The sequence below is a fragment of the Anarhichas minor genome, unplaced genomic scaffold, assembly GCF_050575085.1.
Source record: "Anarhichas minor isolate MPS153535 unplaced genomic scaffold, ASM5057508v1 ptg000022l, whole genome shotgun sequence".
Taxonomy (NCBI): Eukaryota; Metazoa; Chordata; class Actinopteri; order Perciformes; family Anarhichadidae; genus Anarhichas; species Anarhichas minor.
The window spans coordinates 3,394,723-3,420,108 of NW_027466468.1; the positions used below are offsets into that span (position 1 = coordinate 3,394,723).

At 42.9% G+C, this 25,386-nt stretch overlaps 4 protein-coding genes and 1 long non-coding RNA gene across 6 annotated transcripts in view; 2 read left to right on the plus strand and 3 right to left on the minus strand.

Annotated features, from left to right (window-relative positions):
- Positions 1–718: 718 nt before the first annotated feature.
- Positions 719–6,899, minus strand: LOC142955121 (uncharacterized). The gene is made up of 4 exons (XR_012955794.1): positions 2,082–6,899; positions 1,342–1,601; positions 1,140–1,223; positions 719–1,021 (listed from the first exon to the last, which is right to left on the minus strand). It is a non-coding gene; the product is annotated as an uncharacterized LOC142955121 (long non-coding RNA).
- On the plus strand, positions 2,141–15,748 carry LOC142955118 (palmitoyltransferase ZDHHC3-like). 2 transcript variants are annotated; one of them, XM_076096497.1, is made up of 7 exons: positions 2,141–2,223; positions 4,137–4,604; positions 4,737–4,861; positions 5,083–5,179; positions 5,545–5,626; positions 6,727–6,857; positions 14,847–15,748. In XM_076096497.1, exons 2-7 carry the CDS (start codon positions 4,263–4,265, stop codon positions 15,051–15,053), a joined length of 984 nt encoding a protein of 327 aa, XP_075952612.1. In that variant the 5' UTR covers positions 2,141–2,223; positions 4,137–4,262; the 3' UTR covers positions 15,054–15,748. The 2 variants fall into 2 exon arrangements, with proteins under 2 accessions (XP_075952612.1, XP_075952613.1); XM_076096498.1 differs by lacking the exon at positions 14,847–15,748 and adding an exon at positions 8,326–10,400.
- Positions 15,749–15,963: 215 nt separating this feature from the next.
- On the minus strand, positions 15,964–19,576 carry LOC142955120 (transmembrane protein 42-like). The gene is made up of 3 exons (XM_076096499.1): positions 18,970–19,576; positions 17,964–18,110; positions 15,964–17,831 (listed from the first exon to the last, which is right to left on the minus strand). Exons 1-3 carry the CDS (start codon positions 19,129–19,131, stop codon positions 17,688–17,690), a joined length of 453 nt encoding a protein of 150 aa, XP_075952614.1. The 5' UTR covers positions 19,132–19,576; the 3' UTR covers positions 15,964–17,687.
- Positions 19,577–19,693: 117 nt separating this feature from the next.
- kiaa1143 (KIAA1143 ortholog) lies at positions 19,694–22,367 on the plus strand. The gene is made up of 3 exons (XM_076096423.1): positions 19,694–19,904; positions 20,276–20,417; positions 20,631–22,367. Exons 1-3 carry the CDS (start codon positions 19,791–19,793, stop codon positions 20,936–20,938), a joined length of 564 nt encoding a protein of 187 aa, XP_075952538.1. The 5' UTR covers positions 19,694–19,790; the 3' UTR covers positions 20,939–22,367.
- Positions 22,368–22,542: 175 nt separating this feature from the next.
- Positions 22,543–25,386, minus strand: part of LOC142955069 (dolichyl-diphosphooligosaccharide--protein glycosyltransferase subunit STT3B-like) — a 48,905-nt gene continuing 46,061 nt past the window's right edge. Inside the window, exon 16 of the mRNA XM_076096422.1 lies at positions 22,543–24,927. Within this exon, the coding sequence (XP_075952537.1) occupies positions 24,847–24,927 (81 nt within the window). The 3' untranslated portion in view covers positions 22,543–24,846. The remainder of the gene's footprint in view (positions 24,928–25,386) is intronic.

The window sequence follows — 25,386 nt, forward strand, 5'->3', positions numbered from 1 at the left end:
TGAACACATGTGGGCGTTATAACCAGCCACTTCTGTTTTGTTCAGGGATTCTTCACCTGCTTCTAGTGTGACAACGACAGCGCCACTTGTTTTAGATCCATTGGTTGGGTCTGCTTGGGTAATTCACAAAGAATTCGACAGTGCCACCAACTGGCAAAGGTGGGAACTGAAGGAGCAAACCGTCGCAATATACTTTTAACTATGAAGGTCTTAATGTTTTGACAACTTTTCTGTTTATTTTCTGTTTATTTGTCTTTCTTGTCTTGTGAAAACTCTGAGCCATATAACATGAGTGCCTGTATTATGAACGAGTGTTAGTTATGGAAGTTATAATGTGCTGTGTAACCCAGGACTCATATTCTTCTTTAAAATCAGAATCAGAATCAGAATCAGAAAACTGTTTGTGCATCACTTATAGTACTTTATAAACCTTGAAAATCATTTTATGAAGCCATATAAATACATTATGTATTGTATTTGTAATGCATTATTTATAGACATGACCCCATCTACAGCATTTACACTATTCATTATTAAGGATTTATTAACATTTATAATTACAGTGGATTGACTGATTGAATATTGAGAAACTCAATTCCGTTTATTAATGACTACCAGTTCCTATGAACAGATTGATCAGAAAATAACGAGTAAGTCAAGATATCTGCTGGCAAATTGAAATAAATTAGTGGACACAAACGACTGATGACTGAAGAGAATGATGGACATTTATTGAGCAACAGTGAAAGGTTTTACACGTACACAGTAACAGAACGAGCTACTGGCCGTCTATTTTTAGCGAGCAGGGCTGGAAACATGAGGCTCTAAAGTCTCAGGTGGAGCGTCTCTGCATCCTTCAGACTTCCACTAATATAGGAGAGGAGCAGCAAGAGTCGGAGGCGAATGTGCAGGATGTGGAGGAGGAAGGAGCATCTCTGGTACACAGCTCTGGTAGAAGGGATCCTCCTCGTCGGCTCTCGATCAGCTCCCTGGTAGATCTGGATGTGAAGTCCAATAGGGTCTGGAGGAAACCACAAAGAACATGTGTTGTATTGAAATAACATGCATCACCAACCCTCCATTAAAAGCACGGCTACCAAATATCTAACACTGCTGAACATCCGGCTGATCAACTCTACCTTGGGTTGAGACTAGTGGGAGGAAGATGAGCTCTCTCTGGTCCATGAAGTTCAGCATCACAGTCAGTCAGCGTGTGGAGATAGCTGTGAGGAGAAAGAGAATGTAAACAGAATGTAAACAGAAAGGCAGCTTTCCTTCATCAGCCCAGACATGTTATTATGACACAGCTATGTTTCTGTTTATCTGAGAGGTGATATTTACGAGTGTGTCTCTGGTGCCTGCTGTTCCTCTCTTCACATGGTGATAGGAGAGGAGGCAGCGGTGCAGGTGGATGGAGGAGGCTTCAGGTGGAGCTAAAGTCTTCAGGTGGAGGCCGAGGTTGATGGCTGCAGGTGAAGGTTCAGGCGGCAGGTGTCTGCGAGGGTCTGCAGGTGAAGGCAGCGGTGATGGTTGTTGGTAGAGCATGTAGGTGGAGATTAAGATGGCAGCTGTCTGCCAGTACCTGCAGGTGGAGGCGGCACCTGCAGAATGAAACAATGAAAGTAAATGGGAAATGGACTATACTTGTAGAACGCTTTTTTAGTCTTCCAACCATTTAGAGCGATTTCATCATTTACCCACTCACACACTGATAACAGGGGCCACTACTACTTTCTTACTGGTAGTCTGACCAAATCAATTCTATGTTTATGCGGTATATGCAATTTCTGATAATATAATTGTAGTATTATGCCTGGTGCCGCATTTTTTATATGTTATTTTGTCATTTGTATTCTAAAGTCATATTACAGTTTGCCAAAGCCTTCTTTGTACATCAAACATGAATGGAATCAAGCAATATATGCACCTCATAGGAATCCTCATAGAAAACGTTGAATATACTGTTGTGATACAAGATGCCCCACTGGAGTTGTCTTTAAAACTATGATGGATGATAAATAAATAGATCTGGAGATGGGTGTGTCTGGACGTGTCATGTGACGTGAGAAAAGGCTTGAAACCTTTCCGATGACGCCATTGGCTCGCTTCCTCACGTCATGACGTCGTGTTGCTGGTGAAGGGGCGGAACCCGTGCGTGTCATCGAGGAGGAGCTACCGAGCAGCAACATCCGAGAAAGCCCCCGAAGGATGCTCGTCTTTCAGGTGAGATTTAGCGGGATATAATGATGACTAATCCGAAGTTGAGGCGAACTGAAGTACTGGAGCACCTACCGCTGGTGGACAGTGACAGAAATAGGCAAACGAGTTCACTAAATGCTCACTCTGAAACATTAGCTAACCAGCTAGCGTCTCACGTTAGCTAATGTGTGTCAGCTGCTTTCAAATGGTTTCAGTAGCACACAGGCCTATACACTGTCTAACATGAAGCCTTAAGCGGGTTTCACTGAAGTTGACTTTACTAGCAGCTGCATTACTTCCTTCTCTGGCCAAACCTAACGCTGCTTGTTAGCGAGGAAGAAACTGGGATCCAGTGACCCGCATTTTTGCAACAAAAAAGTCAATCAATCCCCACTTCTCTAATCTGACATACACCATAATGTATTCGAATGATATTGTATACATAGCTGATCATACACGATATTAACCTGTATGATGACATGGCCTTGTAGGACTTGAACTGTAATAATGTGGAGGTGTCTATGGGCCAGGTGAGGATGAGTAACGCACAGACACCGGGATCAGGGTCTGTCAGGTCTCCTGCACAGCTCCAGGTGGTGCTGCACTGTGCTGCTCACTGCTGTGATACTGTGACATCCCAACACGACTGACCTGTCATGAGATGTGTGTGTGTTAGTATGCCCAGGTTGCATAGGACTCTGGGTTGTTGTTCTAACGTTACCCCCCTAATGTCTGGCAGTTTGCTTTAAAACCACAAATGGTCCATTGTTGTTTTTTTAAACATTTTTAAAGAATAGTATCATATTGTCAGCTGCATGTTGTCTAAATAGCATGGGGCACTAATTTTGAGAGTTGCAGTTGTACGAAAGTTTTTTTAAAATATATATATATTTAATGAAGTTTTGTTTGTCTACGGACACGGACATGTTTTACTGTAGAACAGGAAAGTTCAGTTTTCAGTCGGTATTTCCTGTAGCAAAGGGTTCCGTGTTGACACACAAGTCTGCTGTGTCATGCGCTTCATTTCGGGTGCAGCGTTCTACCACAAAGCTCACGATTAGTTGTAAGTTCATTGCTCCAAGCTCTGCTGTGCTACTCACTACTGTCTGACCTTTAGAGTTACAGGCCTCAGCAATTAGTTGATTGACTAAAGAACAATTGGCAACAATTTTGTTTTGTTCTTTCTTTCTCATTTTTTTTTTTTAAAGAAAAAAAAATATCGGAATTCTTTAGTTGCATAATTTTCTTCTGTATAAGAGGGGGAGAATTCCCAGAGCTCTTTCTCATCAAGTGTTTTTTTTTTGGTGTTATATTCTGACACGTTATAGACAAATCTATAAATTATAATTACCAGATGAATCAATAAAAATAGTATAATAATAACGGTTATAGCCACACTCATGAAATATGTTTCCTGTGTGAAATGGCTTCCCTGCGCTCACTCCTTCAAGGTAGAAGCCTTGTTTCATAAACAATTTTATGGTTATTGAGGTTTGTTTTGATTTCAGGTTGGGGCTGCACAAATAATCGCGATGCTTTGTCAAAATTGGATTATGACCTACTACAGCTTTCAAATTGCTGGAGTCAAAATATTTGTTAAAGGCAAAATGTGTCAAAATACCATTTAAAAAAAAAAATAAAAAATGGTGTTGCTGCAGAGATATCGTGGCCTAAACATCATATTTTACAGACTAAAGTAAACATCTTTGTTTGGTACAGATTCACACAAAAACTCACACCATAATAATTTGAAAGTTTTTCAATGAAAATGGGAATAATTATGTAAAAATGATAAATCCCTCTAATATTGAAAATCATATCGGATTGCAGTATGAGTCAAGATATTGACTGATATTTTTTCCAAAATCGTTCAGCCCTGTTTCAGGTGCATTCTTTGGCTGGTGTAACTGTTGATAAAACCCGTTTCCTTCTTCCAGAGGACCAAGCCTTGCCTCTAAACTGCGACCCTCCTGCTCCTCTCCTCCAGTATGCGGTGACTGAGACTGAGGCCTGAAGGCGCAGTGGATCCGGTGGCAGCAGAGGGTGTCTAGCTTAGATGAAGGATGAAGAGCCCGGTGCACAGATGCAGGGATGTGGAGCACGGGCGCGGGCAGGGCAGGACCGGGGCCGGGACCAGCTGCCTACAGGCCGAGCAGCGCATCCCTATCTCCAAAGACGTCATCACTTCCTCCGCGGCCTCCGCCATGTGGTTCATCAGGGACCTCTGTGGCATCGTGTGCGCCATCATCACCTGGCTGCTGGTGTTGTATGCAGACTTTGTGGTGCTGTTCGTGATGCTGCTGCCCTCCAAGAATCTGACCTACAGCATTGTGAACGGGACCCTGTTCAACATCCTGGCCTTCCTCGCCCTTGCCTCACACCTCAGGGCCATGTGCACTGACCCGGTAAGTAACTTACACAACATGTCTTCTTTCAGACTACTGAAAAGAAAACATCCAAAATACACATTTAGATGTTTATTTTACCGTAAATAACTCTGATGACATCTACTGTGGGCCCATGTTTTTTTTTGCCAGGGGGCGGTGCCAAAAGGGAACGCCACCAAGGAATACATAGAAAGCCTTCAGCTGAAACCAGGGCAGGTGGTCTACAAATGTCCCAAGTGCTGCAGCATCAAGCCTGACCGAGCACACCACTGCAGGTGAGGCAAGAAAACGGAGATGGAATCCTCACTTCCGCATTCACAACCCCAACCCCCTGGTTACAGCTGCAGTGTTCTGGTGCAGGGAAGATGCTCTCAGAATATAGTGCACGTCGCTTTCTACTAACGTTTAACTTGTGCACAGTTGTTTTATTTGTCGTCTTGGAAAGTTAAGTCGGTACAGATTTTATTTGAATCTCAACTTGCCGTCTCTCTCACAGTGTTTGCAAACGCTGCATACGCAAGATGGACCACCACTGCCCCTGGGTCAATAACTGTGTTGGGGAGAACAACCAAAAGTACTTTGTGCTTTTCACAGTAAGTTTCATTATGTCATAAACTGAAGAAGGTTGCCAATTTTCTGCTTTTCACAATAAGATGTTGCCATCAGATTGTAGTTAACTTAGAGGTCCTAACTTTTAGCCAGGTCCAGATTGCCGGTACGTGGACAGCCTAGACGTGCACCCTCTGACTTCACACGGACCCTCGCGTACTTGTGGGCGCGCAAAGTACGCGAGGGTCCGTGTGATGTGTGCTAACTTTGTCTTGAGGAGATTCAGTGTTAGTGGCTGCTGTAATGCCTTACAGATGCAGATGGGAGGGATTACTCAGAATATATGAGAATAATATATTGTATGTGATGAGTCTTCTTCTTTATTGTGTCTTTTTTTTATTAAACCTAGATGTACATTGCATTCGTCTCTCTCCACTCTCTGCTCATGGTGGTCTTCCATTTCCTCTACTGCTTTGAAGATGATTGGACAAGTGAGTGTTTTTTATTTATATATATATTTTTACTATTTAGCTGTCAATTGTTTTCATTCATCAAAAGAAAAGTCTTTCCTCAAGTACTTTCTACGCTGACAATGTTCTTTGAAATGTTTGTGTCAGAAAGCACATTATTTATCAGTAAAATAGAACAATATGTTACTCTTAACTTTATACAGAAACGTACACATTCTTACATAATCAGTTTGTATTATTGTTATTAAAAAGGACAGTTCTTATTATTAATGTTATCTCTACCTATATGTAGTGTGATAAAGGCATGTAGTTGATCCTGATGTTCTCTGTGTCTCTGGGGCGCAGCTGCAAAATGTGTAGTTCTTCCTCACACCATGTGAGACGAGGAAGAACTACAGAGTGCTCCTCTCAGCTGTGGTAACTCTGGAGCACGATGCCGCTCCAAAAGTTCCCTTTTCTCGTCACTTTCATGTTTCCACCGGCGAAAAATGGCATCACAAAATATGAGTGCAGAGACGGCATGTTTTCTTACTCTGTGAATTAAGGATTTATTTCGACCAAATCACAGTTGGTGATCATTGGAACAGTGGAAAGACTAAACCACGACGTGTTTGCAGAGTTTCATTGTGTTTCTGTCCAACTAGAACAAAGTGTGTTTATGATGCGTTAACGAGGCCATTACGGTCTTAGTTTAGCGTCGGAGATAAACTTTAATTGAGAAGGTGTACGGTTACATTTGATGGTTTAGATGCAAGACGTTTTGCGAGCTTTTTTGTGTTTGTTTATTTATCAACCGTAGCAAAAAACCGCAGCTCCCGCGCAATGCATCCTGGTACATGTAGGCACAGCCTATACAGCGCCGCAGCAGGAGAGACCAGCTGTCTCGGTCAATGCAGCGCGCACTGGGGATTTATCTCTTCACTACACTAACTGCCTTCCCCCACTTTCACGCAAGCACCATCAGCAGGTGACAAGAAACGCTTCGCATCCTCACTACACCGCTGCAGACGAGTCAACAGTAGAGCGCAGTAGTTCCTTTATTGTAGTTCCTCATATGTCGCCCTCTTCTTTTTGCCCTCTTCACTTCTCTCCCTCCACTCCCCTCCATTCCCCTCCCCCAGAGTGCAGTTCCTTCTCTCCTCCAGCAACAGTCATCCTCCTCATACTCCTGTGCTTTGAGGGTCTCCTCTTCCTCATCTTCACCTCTGTGATGTTCGGCACCCAAGTCCACTCCATCTGTACCGACGAGACCGTAAGTGATCCATTGGGCGACCCGCGGTCCTCCTCCCTCTTATCTCACTACTTCCTTCTGCTCTCCTCCCTGCCGCTGCGGCCCCCCTTTCGCTTTTAGCGTTCGGCATCGTCGACCTCCTACTTCTAATTCAAACTGTCATCTTTCATCCTGCAGCCTGATGTAGAGTAAAGTGCAGCGGATTACTTGCAAGTCTTGAAAAAGAGTAACTGCCAAAAAGAAAGAAACGTTGATAGTGAGTGCTTTAAAGGGAAATGTGTGGTGTCTACGATCCGTTGTACAAATCAGCCACTGAGTTTTAACTTTATACTTTCTGCATTCAAATTCAAAGCTTGACAGGCATCTTACTTTGGTGATTTAAGTGGCGTGTAGCCGTCGGCGTCATTACATTATATCTGTACCGGTTAGACCCCAACCTCGGTCTGAAGGAGGGTCGCCTGAACGTTTCAGATAGAGCGCAGATGTTTTAAGGACATTCAGTCTTTGCCCACATATTCGGTTTTGGTTCTCGGCGGTTTCCCTCATTTTGGCAGTTACCTCAAAAGCACAGTCTAAATGTAGAAGAAAAAGTTTCCCCAAAACCCACGTTTTTCACTCTTTTGAACCTGCTGTCAGTTGGCAAATTGATTTTCTGGAAATAGAATTTTTCAAATATTTTCAGAGAACAACTACATTAAAATATTTATGTTATCTTATGCTATTCATGTTTTTTGTTTTTTTAATACCAGTTATGTTTGAAATGTGACAAAATGCTTATTTAGTTTTTTAGTCAAGCTTTTTAAATTATATATGTATGAATATCATTTCTTTACAAGGTGCAAACAATGGCTGAGCCATTATTATAAATCATAATCCAGATGTGTCTGAAAGGTGGAAGTTTTGCAGGTCATACATTTAACCCGTACGCCTCACTTTATCTTGACAAGCGTGAACAATCAGTTCATGACTTTTCTCTGCAGCCACAGAGGTAGTGGTTCGTGTGTAAAACTACTTAAAAGATGCAAATGTGATTTTTAAAGAAAGGTGAATTTGTCCATGTATCAGTGGAAGAAGGAATCAGTAACCATCCTAAAACCATTCAGTCTATTGTGTGTATTGGAGCTCACCAAACCAAACTCCCTTTCCTGCTTTGAACTTCTTTTTGTCTGCAACTCTAGGTGAGATATATATAAGAGACATTTGATGTCTTAATCAAGGAGAAAGGGCTTTGCCACGTAGGGAACCGTACGACTCCCCGAGGGAAACGCTGCAGGACACAAGCAGCTACATTATGCTTGTAGAGAGAACCACTGAAATACTGGGTTTTGTCGCCCCGGATGGTTTTCAGAAAGAGTTCAAGTTTTCTTTTCTCTTTTTTTAACATTCGGTGGGCTGAAAAAGAAAAAGTCGGTATTTGGAATTTGGTTTGTGTTGCTGACTGGGTCACAAACAGCACACCAGCTGAAGTTTGGTTGTCTCTCATTTTCAGGGCATAGAGCAGTTGAAAAAGGAAGAGAGAAGATGGGCTAAAAAAACTAAGTGGATGAACATGAGGGCGGTATTTGGACACCCTTTCTCCTTTTTGTGGTTTAGTCCGTTCTCCACCCCTGACCATGGGAAGGCTGAGACCTACCAGTATGTGGTGTGAGAGGTCAGCGCGTTGAACGAGGCGGCCGGGTCAGAACCAAAGTGGGAAACCTCAGCCCACGTAGAGCTCAGCTCCCCATGCTGAACACCATTTACATTGTATGTCCCACACATTGGCCATGGACAGCTTCCCATCTGCTTTTTGTTTTGCCATCCAAGTGCGCTCTCTGTTTATTCTTGTGTTGCCTTGTGCGTTGAGTTGCAGAGAAAAAGAAAGCACTTTCATTTTGTGAATCCTGTTTGAAAGCACTGTGATAATTCTGTTTCTGTTGTTGTATCAGAAGCCCTTTTCTTTCCTTGAACTATGTTTACTCCTGCTTTCCCTCATCGAGTTAGTTCAGTTAAATTCCCCAAAAAAGACTCATCGTCTCACTTATGCCCAGTGTTGTCTGGCCATGCTGGTAGTTTTAGCTCTCGCTGTTGAAACCGCCACCCCAATACAATGGAAGAGAATGGAATTTAATATATTGCTGCCTCTAAAGAATGTCAGAGAAGAGTAAAAAGGTGCCTTCCACATGTTCCCAGAGCCCAAGTTAATGTGTTCAATTTGCTTGTTTTGTTTAATCAACAAGAAAATGCTAACCCCGGACAAATAAAATACAAACTATCTTCGTGGCTACACACCACTAAGTGGGGAAACATGTCTTTTTGTAATTTGGGTGAGTTGGCCCTTTTTAAAGCATCCTCTTGTCAGATAGTAATCAGTAGTGTTCCAGATATGGCCACTAAAATGGATTGGATGGTTTGGTTACAGTAGGTTCTATAATCACAATCCTTGTGGGAGCCATTCTGAAAATAGATCCATTCTTAAGTCCTTTACACACCGAGAGCCTGACAGATAAACAACCCGATAATGCAAAATATCCACACCCCAACCACTCAACCGACCCAGAGCAGCGTCAGGCAGTCTGGCCATGGTGAAATTTTTTGATTTTCTTTTAAGTAGTAATTATGTTTGCTGTCCTGGTTCAGACTACGGAGCCTCACATGTTCGTTCCACACAGCTTGATTGGTTGATGCCTTAATTCGTGGTGTGAAAGCTCAGAAAAAGTGTCCCAATAATGATCATTTTCTGCTGTGTAATATTCAAGTTCTCGGTGGGTAAAGGCCTTTAGGCTGACTCTTTGTAAATGATGCCAAATACAACACTTAAGAGAACAGTTTGCCAGAATTATTGTGGATGTTTGGTATAATATCTTAGCTATAACAAGTTGTGCTAAGAGTCAAGACGGTGGCTTGTTCCACCCATTCATACAACACGTCGATCCAATGTTTCTCCCGATACCTCAACTCAGAGCATCTACCAAACCCATTCCCTATGTAATACCAGTGCTCTGTTTTTCCTTTTCCTTGGGATCATTTCAATGCTGCATCCCTATGTACAATATGTATAAATACAGAGCTCTGAAAAACCCAGAGGATCTAGACTTTGAAATTATTTTGATAACGTTATTGATGGTAAATGGATGGGTGGTGTTTAGTGTTGTCCCTGGATCAAAGAATATCTTAGTGGACTAACCAATTAGATGATTTAATCGTCAGATCTGTAAAACTGACCTCCTCCACAAAGCCTCGTGCAAAAGCACCTCTTTTAGTCTCGTGTTTACCAGAGACAAGCTCATAAGTCTCTTGGAAATACGTCATTCAGCATGAAAAAAAGCGTAGAAAATGACTAATTGACTAAATAAATCTCAGTCAACTGAGACCAAACTAAACAAAAACTGAGTTGACAGATCGACTAAGAGGGGACAATCCTACTGGTGTTCAAAGTGTCCACAACTCACCTGTGAGACACTGACGCCTCACATGACGGAGTGATGTGTCCCTTTTGAGAAAACTACATACAAGGCCATACAAGTCCCACTGTAGTTTAATTATGTGTTGAAAATGACTTTAATACCTACCTGTTGCCCAGGTGTGGAACATTCTCCCTGATTCCTCTCTGATACATGGTTGACCCCCCCCCCCCCCCCCCCCCCCCCACACACACACACACACACACACACACGCACACGCACACAACACAAGCCAGGAAGTTTTCGTACGTTCCACCAAAGAGAAAACTAAATGTCTGCTTGCTTTGGTCGTGGCAGTCTTTGCGGAATCATTCTTGTAATGCTTTATGGGGACATGAAATGGTTTCAGTTGGTACAGGTGTCGTCCTCATCTTGTCTTTCAGCAACAAAACACTGTTGTGAGAATCTTGTGGGTAGAGTTAACACGCTGTCAACAACCATGTTGTAACATATGCTCTTTCTCCCTTTTTTGAGGAAAGGTTTGGGCCCCCACCGTAACACTAACGGTGTGTGTGTGTGTGTGTGCGTGTGTGTGTGTGCGTGTGTGTGTGTGCGTGCGTGTGTGTGTGTGCGTGTACTTGCACATCTGTCTGTGTGAGGACCAACTTGAGTTTTAGACTTTCAGAGTGACAGCGATTACGTTTTTGGCCGGTCGTCACTGGTTCAAAGCTTGTTGGATTGTACAGACTGTGTTAGAAAGAAATAGTGACGCCTGTGTCTCGGACAAAATGTTGCACTCGAACACACCACAAGAATACAAACCGGCGGCCAAATAGCCTGTACGTTCTGGGCCTGCGTGAGAGGAATTAACTTTCCACACCAGCAGGTGGCGGTAGTATGTATTCGTCACTCAAAAAGAGAAACCGGAAGACCTACTGTAGGACTAGATAAACAAGCCGTTGTTATAATACATACTCATTGCGTTTTATTTCTTCTTGTGTGCTGATTCGCTTAAGCTGAGCAGACAACTGAAGGGATCTCACTCACCGATTCAACATGCTCCATCACCCGAAAAAAGCCGTCCGCTAGTGCCAACGATAAGGGACACACCGCAAGAACTAGGGACACAGACGCTCACCGATGGCCTGACATTGGCCGACCTGATGTGGTTTGCGATAGTTAAGGTGAGGGTAAGGGGCTAGGGAATGCTTTTTAACAGTGAGAGTCCTCACAAAGATAGAAGTACAGGGATGTGTGTGTGAGTGAGAGAGCGTATGAACACTTGCCGGTGAAACACCCCTGTGCTCTGTGATGTGTTGACGTTGTGAGCGCTTGCCAGATTAATTTAACCCCACAGTCACATGATTATTTGGGAAAGCTTTGACATGTAATTCCTCAAAAAAAGGTAAAAGTATTAAAATGTAAATTGTATGAGGACTATGTGGAGTCAAAGGGAAGCGCCGTATAAAAATGTATAGCTCTGAATACATCCGATTGTGCAGCAGCTGGACGTAAGCTTGACTGTATTTCTGCACTATAGAGCGCTGCAGGAATGAGTCCTAACACTTGGACATGAGTCAGCATCTTTGCACTTCTGGTTTCCTCGTCTGGAAGATTTTTTTATTTATTTTTATGAATTGGTCAGATGCCTGATGTCGTCTGTGGCAACACAAGTTTAAGAGATTTTAACGTTGTGTTCTACGACATTAAATACCGTAAGTCAGTAAATACCCCTCTCGCGAATTTAGAAGCATTTACGTGTCTTAAAAAAAAGTGTCTGAACGAGACGACAAACGTCATCACTGGAACACTAGTCTGCTGTTAGCTTAGTGGTGGTGACGTGAAGTCATGTGACTGTGGTGTAGTTCTTTTGTAGCCTGACATTTTTTTACTAGCGATAGCATTCGAGCTTCAAAAAATCCTAGAAGTAGTGTCCATTTGTGAAGAAAACAAAACATTGAAGTATCATAAACGTTTGCCACAGAGTTTACTTTCTGCAATAATCTATAATCCAATGGAACCAGTGTGACACTAACGTGTAACAAATGTACGTCATCCCTGCACCGCTCTATTCCAGCCTCCTTCAAAACATTATCTTTCAATTATTCACATTTACACAAGTACTAAAAATGCAAGTTGTATTTTATCATTTAAGATTTTCTCCTGTGTGAACTGCTCTGTTCCTGAAGTGTGCATTTTATTCTCCTATTCTTTGTTTACATGATATGTTGTGTATCCTTTTGTTATCCGAATGCATGGTGCAGGTGAAGGTTAGTTTAGTCATGTATGTGAAACACTGCCGGTGAGTCATCGCTGGTGAGAGTGACGGCGGTGGAGATGATTTGTTTTTTACGGAAAATTTTAATTCTTTCTAAATATTCTGGAAATATTTCAGCACATGCGCGGAGAATAAATACTTCTCAGTTGCAATGCAAAAACTGTGTTTGCTTGCTTTTTCGAATGTATTTATCTCTCTCTGATTGTGGAGGGCCCTTCTACACCCAGATGTGTTTCCACCTCTGTTTGCTGTGTTCCAGTAAGGTTACAGAAGAGGTTTCTGCTTTCCCTGCATACAGACCTCCCACACCCGCCTTGTCTTTCATTCTCTTCCATATGTACTCTCTGTAAACTGCCTCTTCCCCGTGCAATGTTCTCTCTCCGCTCATGCGTTTGCTTTGGTTGATAACTCATTCTGCCAAAAGCTCTCTGAAGCAGACAACTCTTTGTAATCTTGAGGAGAGGTAAGCTTGAAACAGAGGTCGCGTTAGCCGTCCCATCGAGCCTTACACAATCACAAGCATGCTGATTTCAATTTGAAGGCCAAATTACGCTTCATTTCCTTTTTTTGCTGTTTCAGATTCAACTAAACATTATGAATGAATGAGTCAGCTGTGTGTGTAACAGGATGCATGCACCATTTTCACCATTTGACTTGTTTGCTTCTTCCGCAGGGATTTTTAAAGTGCACGTGAATAATTTTGTACAGTGTTTTATTCATTTTGAGCATGTTTCTTAGAAAACAAATGAATCGGAACTGATACAAAAGCTCTTAAAGGATAGACTTTTCCTATTGTGTTTTATGTGCATTGAAAGAGTAACCACTCCTGTCTATACTGGCCACGAAGAGATCCTTTCACACGACTACACTGTAAAAGATGGAGGACAACATCCACACAGTCCTTGCACTGTACAAAGTTTAGCTGAGGCTAATATTAGTCTGTAGACAGCTGCGTTAGACAAATCAACTAACAAAATACGGTTACTTTAAAGAAAAATCAAGATTGAACAAATGAGGACATTTGTTGTTCATTCACACTACCTGCATCATTGAATGACAAGCTATGCTAAGCTATCGATCCCCTCACTGACTCCTAATCAATTGTCTGTGAGGAAGATGGCGTACACAGGTTATAGGCACCTGCTCAGCTGTTAAATGATCTGAGTCCGAACACAATGTGGAATGTCTGCCGTACAACATTTGAACAAGTTAAAATACGCAACCGAGGGGTGAACCGCTAACGAAGTGCCTGTAGCTACCTGGAGCTGTTATATTTGAGAATGTCAAAGGATTAATTTAGCACCGTCTGTCTACCAGGGGTGCCGTTGATAACTAAGATGAATATGGGATGGGACTGTGATGGGTTAGCTGTTAGCTAGCTAATGTTAGCTATGTGTTAGCAGGGTAATGTAGTTAGCTAAGGCGCTTTTAGCTTTCTGATGCGTCCACATTCCACTGTAACACAAGTTGCATATTGTCATATGGTTATCCTAAAACTGACATTTTAGGCTCTGACATGCCGGCATTGATCAAAACAATTGAAAAACCCCGGACACATACAATTCTGATGGATTGTACAATTTGGAACCGGTTCTCAACTGGATCCAGTTCTCGATTCCCGACCTTAGTAACTACGCATTTATAGGAACACCCTGGATTTTTGCATTTGAACAGAAGATCGGTCTGTTATGTCATTTCTCCCCAAGTTTTAAAAGTTGTTCAAATTGCAAATACAAACTGACATAACAAACCATAACCAATAAGTCAAAGTTTCAACATATCGTGACGTCTCGTCAACATTTTACACACACATTAATGTTCCTTAATAACTTTGGTGATCGCTAGACTTTTCCTTTAGCGCCACCATGAATGAATTGCCATGAAGTTTGTTTCTCACGTTCATGTTTCCTTTACGATGAGTCACAACAACTTCACCTTCCAGCTCGGTCCATCATACTCATCAGCCTCAGCTGTAGTTTGTGTCACACTAGGAAGGGATTTATTTATGGCCAATAAGGACAGGAGGACTGATTACAGTGACCGATAACTCCTTCAACATACATACAACAAATGAGTATTGTATTAAGATAGACTAGGAAAAAACTTTCCTTTTAATTTAAATCTAAAGGCTTTTTTTTCTAAGCCTACAAATCATCTTGAGCCTGATTTGTGTCTGAGAAACAGGACCAGTCAGCTAAAATCATAGTGTGGTGTTGATGTTTCAGTCATCAACCTCGTGTCATCGTTGTGTTTGATAGTGCATGTAGAAAAAGACAACCAGTCCTCTTTTTTTTGGGGGGGGGCTTTCCTCCGTTCACCCTCAGACCCTCACTGTTGTGTCTTCACCAGGGAATCGAGCGCCTGAAGGGAGAGACGGGGAGGTGGGTGAAGGTGCCGTGTTGGGAGGCCATGGAGACGGCGTTCGGCGGCCCCTTCTCTCTGTCGTGGTGCAGCCCTTTCGCGGGGCTGAGCTGCTACAGGAGCCCGCCGGAGCACGACCCCGTCCCGCAGGGGAAGATCATCGAGGAGGACGTCATAGAGATACCACTCAACTAGTGCTGGCCGCACTCAGGAAGACATCTTCTCTGTCTGGCAGCACCTGTTCAGCAAGACATTCTGGAATGTGTGGACTTGAGACTTCATCAGGGCTTTCTAAATAGCCAGAATCCACCTGGAATTTTAATGTGTATATATATTTTTTTATCTCAAAGAATTAATGTACGTGAAAATATCACATATACAACGTCTTCTTCCTCTTCCAGTGTTCATGCAGCCACATGCGGGCAGCTAATGCAGATTTTGTGAAAACTTTTACCAAACCAGCATCGTGGTCCTTTTATAAATGTTCTGCCATTGCACACAGAAGAAGGAATTCCTTCATTCCTTCCAGCTCCTTCACTTCTGCAAAGTGTTTGTGACTTGAGGTGAGGAGACGATGGATGTCAAAGGGCCTCGTTGAGTCGTCTCTGGTGAACAGCACTAAAGCTAGCACTAATGTGTCACTGGAGCAGTTTGCTTTAACCACTTTGTCGTCTGACGCCTTTCTAAGTTCACGTTTCTGCCTTCTCTGTCCTGACAAGGAAACATAGCAGCGTGGGGAGATAACACTTTGTGTGACGTATTGTTAACTTTGTGGACTAATCCGTCCAGTTGTGTCTGGAGATGCCGTTTTCATCTCTATCCCTCTGTTGTACATCTGGAATAAAGGTTGTTGTATAATTGAGTAAACTTCTACATAAGGGCTTTAAAAAGGGTGCTGATGTTTTTTTTAATCACGTTTTCCATATTTTAATAAATTGTGGGTTTCATTTTTTTATTCAAAATTCTATATAAATATTTCATACATCTGTACATTATGAACAGTTAAAAAAATTGATGCTGTTAATAATAAAAGGAACGGCATTGAAATGAGTGACTATTTTTTTTTTTACAAACTTACATGAAAAAATATTTACAATAAAATGTATCAAATTAAAACTTGACTGTTTGTTTTATTCAATAGTCTGACAGAAGAAGAGGAATGGTTTCAGTACTGCTGCAGTCACACTTCACCTCTAGATGGCGCCAATGTGAACATTTCATCATTCGTGTCTTGACTTTGGATCAAATTGGCGCCCTCTAGTAATGCATGTTATTTAACAATTCCTGCTCACACCTTAACAGAAGCAGATATGATTATGGTGTAATAACTCTATATTTCACACTGTACACTATGTGGAGTTTCAATGCTCTAGTATTGTTTGGGGGGAACTTTACACATTTAACCAGCTCTTAATCCTAAATATTCGCACTGTGGAGTTTGGAATATTGTCCCATTGTTACGAGGACTTGTATCTCTAGACATTTTGAGTTGCAGCAATTTCCTGTTTTTGTATTATTGCCACCATTTTAATAACCATGTCACTGCTTGAAGGGGAAATGTGTAACATAAAACCACATGCTCCAAACTAATAGGGGGCAGCATGTGGCCTCTACTACTGCTGCCTTACCATCGAAATCTACGGCTGGTTATATTTTAAAAAAGCCAACTATAAACTTTAGATTGGTAGCTGATGGTACTGAATCAGAATCAGCTTTAATGGTAGTATGTGTGAACACGTACAAGGATTTTGACTCAAAACTGTATTGAATTGAATTCTCAAATGAGCTTCAGTATTTTTAAGGCATAACCCTAACTGAGGTTGAACAAAATATGTCTCAACATGTTTTTTCATAATTCTGATAAAAATATTTAGGAAAATACCGCCAAAAGCGATGAAACTGATCAATATATTGACTCAACCCATAGGTGTACAAGAGCATAACACAAGCTCTCTGGAGATGCTCTCTGGTTCAATACGAAGTAGTTTTAGGTGGAAGGTTCACAGACACCTTTTTTAGGTCTGTCGGCACTGTTCAGGCCATCTAAATGATAAAAGAAACATTGTAAAAGTTGTTTTATTTATTTCATTTTTTATATAACCGTGTGCCACTCCATGAAAGAATATGTGAAATGAATCTGTACTTCACTGGTAAAGAAGGCCGATACATGGGGGGAGACGGTCCGGCTTCCTGGTACCTGCGGGGGAGACGAGGGGGACCGATTCCTACAGAGGGAGACTCGCAATAGTCGAGGTGAGAGGAAAGTCTCTAAATCCACAACATGCAGGAATGAAGAATGTTGAAAAAGCCAGAGCAAGTGGGTTAGAGGGACATCCAACATGAATGTTAAAATCACCTCTAATGAACAGGTTATCAGATGTAGTGACCATGAAAGGACAAACATTGGACAGACTGTTCAATCTTACACAGCGAATCCACTTTCAGACATTTAGCAGCACAAACACAGCAGCGATAACGGCTTTTCCACGACATGCTCGACGGCGTCTTCCGACTTCAGAGTTCCGTGTGAGAGACTGCGATCCGAGTCCCAAAGCTGCACACGGATACAGAGCGACAGGCGTCCTTTAATGTGGTGCAACAATGGTCCTGTGTGTGTGTTATTTATCCTTGATGGGGACCCCCCCCCCCAAGATTAATAAGCAGGGAGTCTCGTTCGTTATGTGGTCAGCCAGGTGCTGCAGTGCAGGTCTGAGGTGGGATGTAAGAGAGGAAAAGTCTAGAATCAGCTAGAATTGTGTGTTTTCTGCAGCAGAATGCACCATCGGCTCTGTGCGACGTGGTCTACCGTCTGCCTCTGAGTGAGCTGTGCTACTTGTCTTTTTTGCCCTCCTCCGGCGAAAGTGTCCGGGGCGCAGATCCGTGAAGCACCAGCAGTCCGCACAGCGTGAGAGAGATTCCCGCCCACCACAGAGCTGCGTGGCTCTCTCCAAAAATCAGCCTCCCCAGGACGGCCTGGACACACGAACAGAAGATAGACCTTTAATGCCTCATGCTGCCGTGTACATTTCCTTTCAGTACTGTTAGAAAGTGAATTGATAAAGTGAGCGGCCTACAAGAGCCTCCACAGGAGGTGGAGATGCTTACTGAGGAGACGAAGTTGGATGCGGTGGTGGTGACCGTAACCCTGGCCGAGGAGGAGCAGTGTCGGAGGGCCTTGGAGAAGAAGGTCCACATGACGGCGTTGCAGGTGAACAGCAGGCCTCCGCACAGCAGCCGCAGGGGGATGTGGAGCTGCAACAGTTCAGAAAGCAGCAGTCAGCCACGCAACCGCGGCTGACAAATGTCTGCATGTTCTGTTTGTATATCATGTTTTGGCATTAGCTTATGTCACAACCCGAGTATAAAGGCGGTATGTTCCGTCTCCTCGGTGGAGGAATAACACAAAATAATACTGCAGCTGCCTCTACAAAGTGCGTATACTGTTGCATGCAGCATGCATGTATTTCGGACGTACAACTCCGTCATACCGTGGGATCCTGAACTTTGACCCTCTTGCTCTTATATCTGCTGCGCAAAGGATTGTGGATCAGAATAGCCAGAAAAGCATGCTTAGTGTGACGGAATGTAGTAGAAAATCCTTTCGGTATACTGCATTTGACATACTATGTAATGGGACATACTAACTGTGCATTCCAATACCCATACTATCATACTGTTTAGTATGCCACAAAAGGATTTAGTATGTCCCAATACATAGTATGTCATAGTAGTGGCAGGGACCTGTCAATCATAGTAAGCCCGCCCTAAAGCATACTCTGCTTTATGGTCCATTTACTCTAAATGGACCATAATTCACTAAATGAACATCATGCTGTATTGAAGAAGACTTGAAACTAGAGATTGAGACCATAAACTCATGTTTACAATGTTTACTGAGGTAATAAATCGAGAGAGAAGTAGTCATTTTCTCATAGACTTGCTATGAGGAAGTATAATGTGAAAAATGATATATACACCATGCAACAGTATGTACTAAAAGTAAAAGTGAGCCCAAATGAGTTTGTTCTGTGTTCCAGGAGTAACAAAACGGGTGTTTGGTTAGACTGTTGTGTACGTCCACTGAACTGCCAGTACGTAAAGTTCGTCTCACCCAGTCACAGGCTGAAGTTCCACCGTGTGTTTGAGTCCAGCCGCTGAGCCCCGACTCACACATGTCTCTCAAGTAGTCTGCACCGAGTGACAGCTTGGCAGATAACGAGGCAGCGGCACCCAAAAAGCCCGCTAATAACGCATAAACAGACCCCGAACTCATGTTTGAATGACACACATCACCGGAAAAGGAGTCTATAGTAGTTTCACCGCTGATAGCAGTGTCAAGACGTAAACACACGTATGACAGACCGTGGTAGAGATTTTCAAAACAAAATCCGACTTGAAACCGATGGCTACACAGCCTAGACCTCACACATGTAAAGGATAAGAGAACCACATATTACAGGCATTTAATTATTATTTTTTGTCTTTTTGTGCGGTGTCTTCCGAAAGTGTCGCCTTCGGTGCAGCTGTATTCATAATGACAGTAACGTTTCCTGAAGGTGCCTGAAGATGCCACACAGTAATAATAGTAAGCAAATATGTACTCCCAAAAATACTTAAGACCTTGTCAAAATACATTTAACCTTAATAAGTCATCTAACTTAATCACAACAACAATGTCCTTCTGGTGTTCCCGATAATTGTCACACGACGAAATGTACGATTTTATCTTGAAGACAACTTCCGATCACATTGCCGCCGATTTACTTTACTTCCACAACATGAACCAATCGCAGTAGCTTCTGAAGTCACGTGACTCGCAGCGGCACATCTTAATGACGTATCCTGTGTTTTGGTGCGACCCTGTGCTTATCGAACAATATATTTAGGGCCTGTATTTGGTTTGGGTGTCTGTGCTGTATTTCTCCTTTTGCGATGAACAAAAACAAGGCCAGCGGCGTGTCGTGGGTGAAGCCAGCGGAACCGTCCTTTCTGAAGAAGTTTAAAAATGACGTCGGCTACAAAGAAGGACCGAATGTTGACACTAAGGTATGTGGCGGGTTGGCTAGCTCTGTCAACGTTAAGCTAGCAGCACATATTTCGTTAACGTTAAAGTTAGCTCATTTGAGTGGAGTCGTAGCGGTTGCTGTCTCTTCTACCAGCTTTGTGTTATATTGTAGTGGGTTTTAGTGGCAGTCTGCTGATTAAATAATTCACTAGCATTGAGACAAGACACAACCACGCGCATTGGACCCACGAGCCGTTCATTCAAACCGCTTCATCTTCTCTCATCTACTCTTAACGTGGATAACCGAGCGCGGTGAGTGAACCTCTATTAAACGGGGCTAGTGCGCTCATAGGCTGGGTGTCCCACTAAAGGAAACCCTTTGTCTCTCTTTTACACCCCCCCCCCCCTTCAGCGCCAGGTGATGCCGACACTAGATGACGACAGCGGGAGTGATCGAGAGGACGAGTTGCCTCAAGTTGTGGTTCTAAAAGGAGGAGACTTGAGCGCAGAGGACCTGAAGAAGATCAAGGGCGACACGCGTCCTGCAGAGAAAGGTGAGACAGACCGACCATCAACCATTTATCCTAATGTAAAGTGGGCCCCGTTTGTTGTACTAGACATGCGGAGGGTCAGTTGAATGCTTTAATCACTGCCGATGGGCTCGGTGTTATACTGCAAGCTCCTAAAATGAAAAACCACTGTCTTTGCACACACATTGGAATAAAAAAACAAAACAATGAATCGCACACATCCATCCTGTCCCGCAGATGACGAACCTCCTGCCGACGGTAAAATCCTGTTCAAGAAACCCGCCAAGCGCTCCTCCTCCGACAAGTTCCAGGGCATCACTGCCAGCTCCAGCAAAAAGAAGAAGAAGAGCGATGGGGGAGAGAAGAAGAAGAAGGTAGAGCAGCAGGAGGAGGAGGAGGAGCAGGAGGAGGATGTGGTAGAGGAGAAGAAGGAGAAGAAGGAGGATAAGGAGGAGAAGGAGAAGAAGGAGGTGAAGTCTGGAAAGACAGTGAAAAATAACAGCCTTCTGTCATTTGGAGACGACGAGGATGACGAGGACGACTAGATGTTGTTCCACTGTCACTCAGCCCTGTGACAAGAGGAGTCAAAGTGACGTTTGAATATTAATGCTCAAAATGTTTCATAATATTGGCCAATAGGAACGGGGGGGACATTAACAGACATTGTATTCTAAACAGATACTGTCTTGAGTTCATCAATGCAGCCTGTCCATTCTGTAGTTGTTTTAAAGGACAGTGCCAGTATTTGTGCACGTCTAAGCCCACTGACTACAAATAGTCCATTGCTGACAACAGCTCTATTCATTTTAGTACCAAAAAAAAATCCACTTGCAGAGATTCAATTGGCTTCATCCATCAGATTGAACATCTTGATTACCAGATTTAGATTTGATTTAACTCCACTTGGTACATTGAGAGGCTCAGACAGCGTCGAACAGGAACAGCTCGGGACAACGCCAACTCACCTTTGCCAAAAATAAAAGGTTATGTAATGTTCACTCTGACGTTGACTGTTTACCTACCTCAAACAAGTTTCAAGTCTCTATACATTGTGAGTTTGTGAAAGCCCTTTGAGACATTTTTATTTTAGAAATATTGAGCTATAATGGTAAAGTTCACTTTAAGTTGATTTTCAACACTGAAACCTGTTTGAAATTTAGGCAATTTGTAGTCAATGGGCTTAAAGAAGGGGAAAAAGCACCAGTGTGGTCCTGTGTGTGGTACGTCCTTTTTCATCAAACATCTGGCGAGAGAACATCTGCAGCAGTCAGTGAAATGGAGTTAAAACAATAAAATGAGAGCAAGGCTGCTTTTGCCGTTTGAAGGTGCTCAAAACATTCGGTTGGCAGTTCTACGCAAACTATGCAATTTATTCTGATAAATGGAAATCAAGCAACTCCAGGTGCAAACACTGGGAGATCGTTTGGTTCGAGTTTTCTGCCAAATTTGACCAGTCGTCGATCATCTGGGCGACTGTAGTTATTTGCAATAATCTCCTTTGTTGGAAAGGAAAAAATAAAATAAAAAATTTGACACTTTCTTATCTTTTATGACAAAAAGAAAGTAATATTCTTGAGGTTGAATCCAAACATTGACGCACTTTTGATGACTGTTTTTCCTGTGCTCTTGGTGCCTTCCACTTTAGCGAACAAAGCAATGGCAGACTCTCCACCTCAGAACATTTTACTGATGCTCCTCACACATGCGTTAAGGTCCTCAGCCCCCGTCTGTCCGTATCTCTGTGGTGTCGTCTCAACCGTACGTGTGTTTTTTGCGAGTAGCGTGGACGTGCTCATTGTAGAATTCAGTCTGTCTTGAATGTATATTCTAGCTTCGACAACGGAGCAGTAAGTTTGTAGAAACCATGTATTCTTTTTAATGTGAATTTGTTTTTATTGTGTGCATTTTTTAGAGAATGGTCGCGGCTGTAACATTTGAAGCTGTAAGAACATTAAATAAACTGAACATCCTGAATCATTGTGTGTGTGTGTGTGTGTGTGTAACAGTTAAACTCTACTGAGGTGCGTTCACTGACTGTAGGTGTGTACAGTATGTCCTGTGTCGGGAAAGGTGCATTTTAAATATATACGGTAAGTAGATACATAATAACACATTGTGCATATGAGCTAAAAGAACAAAAAACAACGGGTGTTATTTCAACCTCTTTATTCAAAAAAAGGCATGTTTCATTCTCACACCTGCATCCAGATCATTACAATTGATGGAAGAAACCTCGACTTAGAAAATCAAAACCCGGACCGGATCCTTGCATTTTCCTGATAGGACGCAGCCTCCATCGTCCATGTAATAAATACACTCACTGCCTCTGAGCTCTGGAAATCATACGTTTCTTTTTTTCTGTTAAGGCCAATGCTATCCTCTCCACCTGCGCTCCTCAGACAAAACCTAACAGAATCAGTCGTTTCTTGATATATCTTCAAGAAACGAGAATAAAGAGGATTTAGAGGATAATAGGAAGCGTTTGTTTCACAGAGGGGGCAAATTACTAATCATAACAGATCACTTATGTTGTATGAAAAACAGAATAAGCAGTGAGGGCAGAAACAGTCTGGTATCTGCTTAGCGCAGTGGAAGAGAATAAAAAGAAACCGGGCCTCACTTTGGACTCAAAGACACCAGACTGACGGAGGAACTGGCGCCGCTGCTTTCCATTCACGTTGTTAAACTAGAAGAGTGTGGGTTAAATACTGCCGGCCACAAAAACGTGTTTTAAATTGGAGCAAAATGAGTGTTGCACTTCAAATGTTTTCTAATGATTACACAGGCAGATGTGGCAGAAACCCCCAGTTAGGTTATGTTACGATCAACAAAAAGAAAGCACCCTCAAGTAGTAGTGACTCCCGGGTGATGTGCAGCTACACTCCCGTCACAGTGGCGCTCGATCTTACTCCAGTGCAGCTCAGTAAACCTGCAGCCAGAGTGATCATTCAAACCGCTTCATGTCTCAACCTGAAGCTCAGAAATGCACTCCCTGGTGGACGGTATTCTTCCCTAAAAGCATCATTATTAATAAAGATATGTTATTGGGTCGTACCAACTGAACTGTGACTCTCTCGTAGGTCTGACTCGGTCCTGAGCTTCAGTGCGGTTCCACATTGTACGAATAATACGGATAAGAATAACACGCACTAATTAAACGATTATTCTGGTTTGGTACAACTCGACTCTTTCTAGTTCAGATCATATTCAACTCGTCTCAGTCATCGCTGAGATGTGGGAGCACGGCGACGTCACGACAACTAAGTGTGAGAGGAACACGAGCGCTCCATCAAACAGCTGCATGGCGTCTTTACTCTGCCATGTTACACACCGATAGTGAGGAGGTGTTACAGAAGTGAGCGATTATGAGGCATGAAGGATCTCAGGAAGTAAGCCATCCTGTGCATTATGGGAATTGTAGGATCCAGTGTTTCTGGAGCTAAAACTACAAGTCGCTCAATTTATGGACAAGTTTGTTTTTAAATCGGTCTCTTGTGAGTCCCCCGACTATGAGCTGCTGCAGTAACCCTTTAATTATAAAGACAGTGTAGAGGGAAAACTGAGCGCGCACAACTACGGCAAGTAGAGTGAATTAAAGTCGAACCAGGAAGCAAGTCTCTGGGATGAATACCCGTGTTTCTTGGGTTTCTGACATTCGGAGGGTCTCAGCAGTTAACTCGCAAAATAAAATGATTCTTTCTGAAAGAAAAAAAAAAAAAATAATGGACCAAGTTGCAGTAAAGGGGACTTGTCCTCTTAAGAGTGGTGTGCAGTCTTGTTCTAAACTAATGTGAACCTTCAGCGCAGCAGAGGAAGGTTGTATGACGAGTGATGGCTCCTCCTTGTTGGCACGTGTGTGTACATGCATGCTCCGGTTAATGAAGGAGAGGTTAAAGTAAATGGAACACATGAGAACAAATAAAAGAAGAAGCAGGTTGGTACACTGAATATCTATGAAGAATCAAATAAAGTCCATTCCAGTCATCCTAAAGTCTCTTGGCTTCAGTCTGAGGAGGTGGGGGGGAGGGGGGGTTCAGCGCTGACTCGGGGACTCGTGTAGGACCGTGGTCTGGGTCTCTGTAGGCTCCCCTACAGGGTGCATAGAGCAGTCCCTGCATTAAGGACAGCTGATGTCTCTCTCCGTCTCAGAGCACATTCAAGTACAAAAAAGAAAAGCGGGTCAAAGGTCACAGTTCCAGAGTGGGGGTGGATCTGGGACGAGCCAACGCCTCACCTTGATCCCGCTTATCAGGTCAAAGGTCAGCTGGGGGGTTGGACACATTCTCTTAGGCGGTGGTAACATTTCCAGCCTGGACCTCTGGGTGAGTGTTGATTCGGTGGCTTTACTGTTGCTGCTTGGTTTGGTTTGTTGAAAGTTGTTTTTTTTTGTTTTAAGATTTTCTCTCTCCTCTCCCGTCCCACAGTGTGTGCCCCTCGGTCGGTGGCGGACGTTCTATAAAGACTTCTTGGTCAGTTTGCGGCCCTTCCTCAGGGAGAGCTTGTTCTTGATGTAGCCCCGCTTCCTCTTGGCGGTCTGCAGAGGAGACAAGGAGACAAGGAGCAAAGGAAAGGAGAGATCAAGGCTCGCTCTCACCCTCTTCACTCTCAGAGGGAAAATACATTTCCTGCTCAACTAGATTCACCTTTCAGGTTTTTCAAGTAAAACTTATTTTTCGTATCAAAATTTATTGTTTAAAAATAAACTCCTGAACTTTCATTTGTAATTTAAGTTCTCAGAAAAAGGTTGGATTTACTGCATTTTTCTGCTTGCGTCAAAAGCCTTTCGAGAGTTGTTTGACCACTCAGAGCCACCGTACATGCAAGCTGATTCACATCGTTTGCCTGCACAAAGCGCTTTACGACAAACAATGGAACCGTTTTCTACCGACAGCCATACATACCTTAGATGTGCTGGCAAGACAATATATACACAATGAAATATTTAACCATGAACCTACATTAATCGTATTAATAAAACATCATTCATATGTGA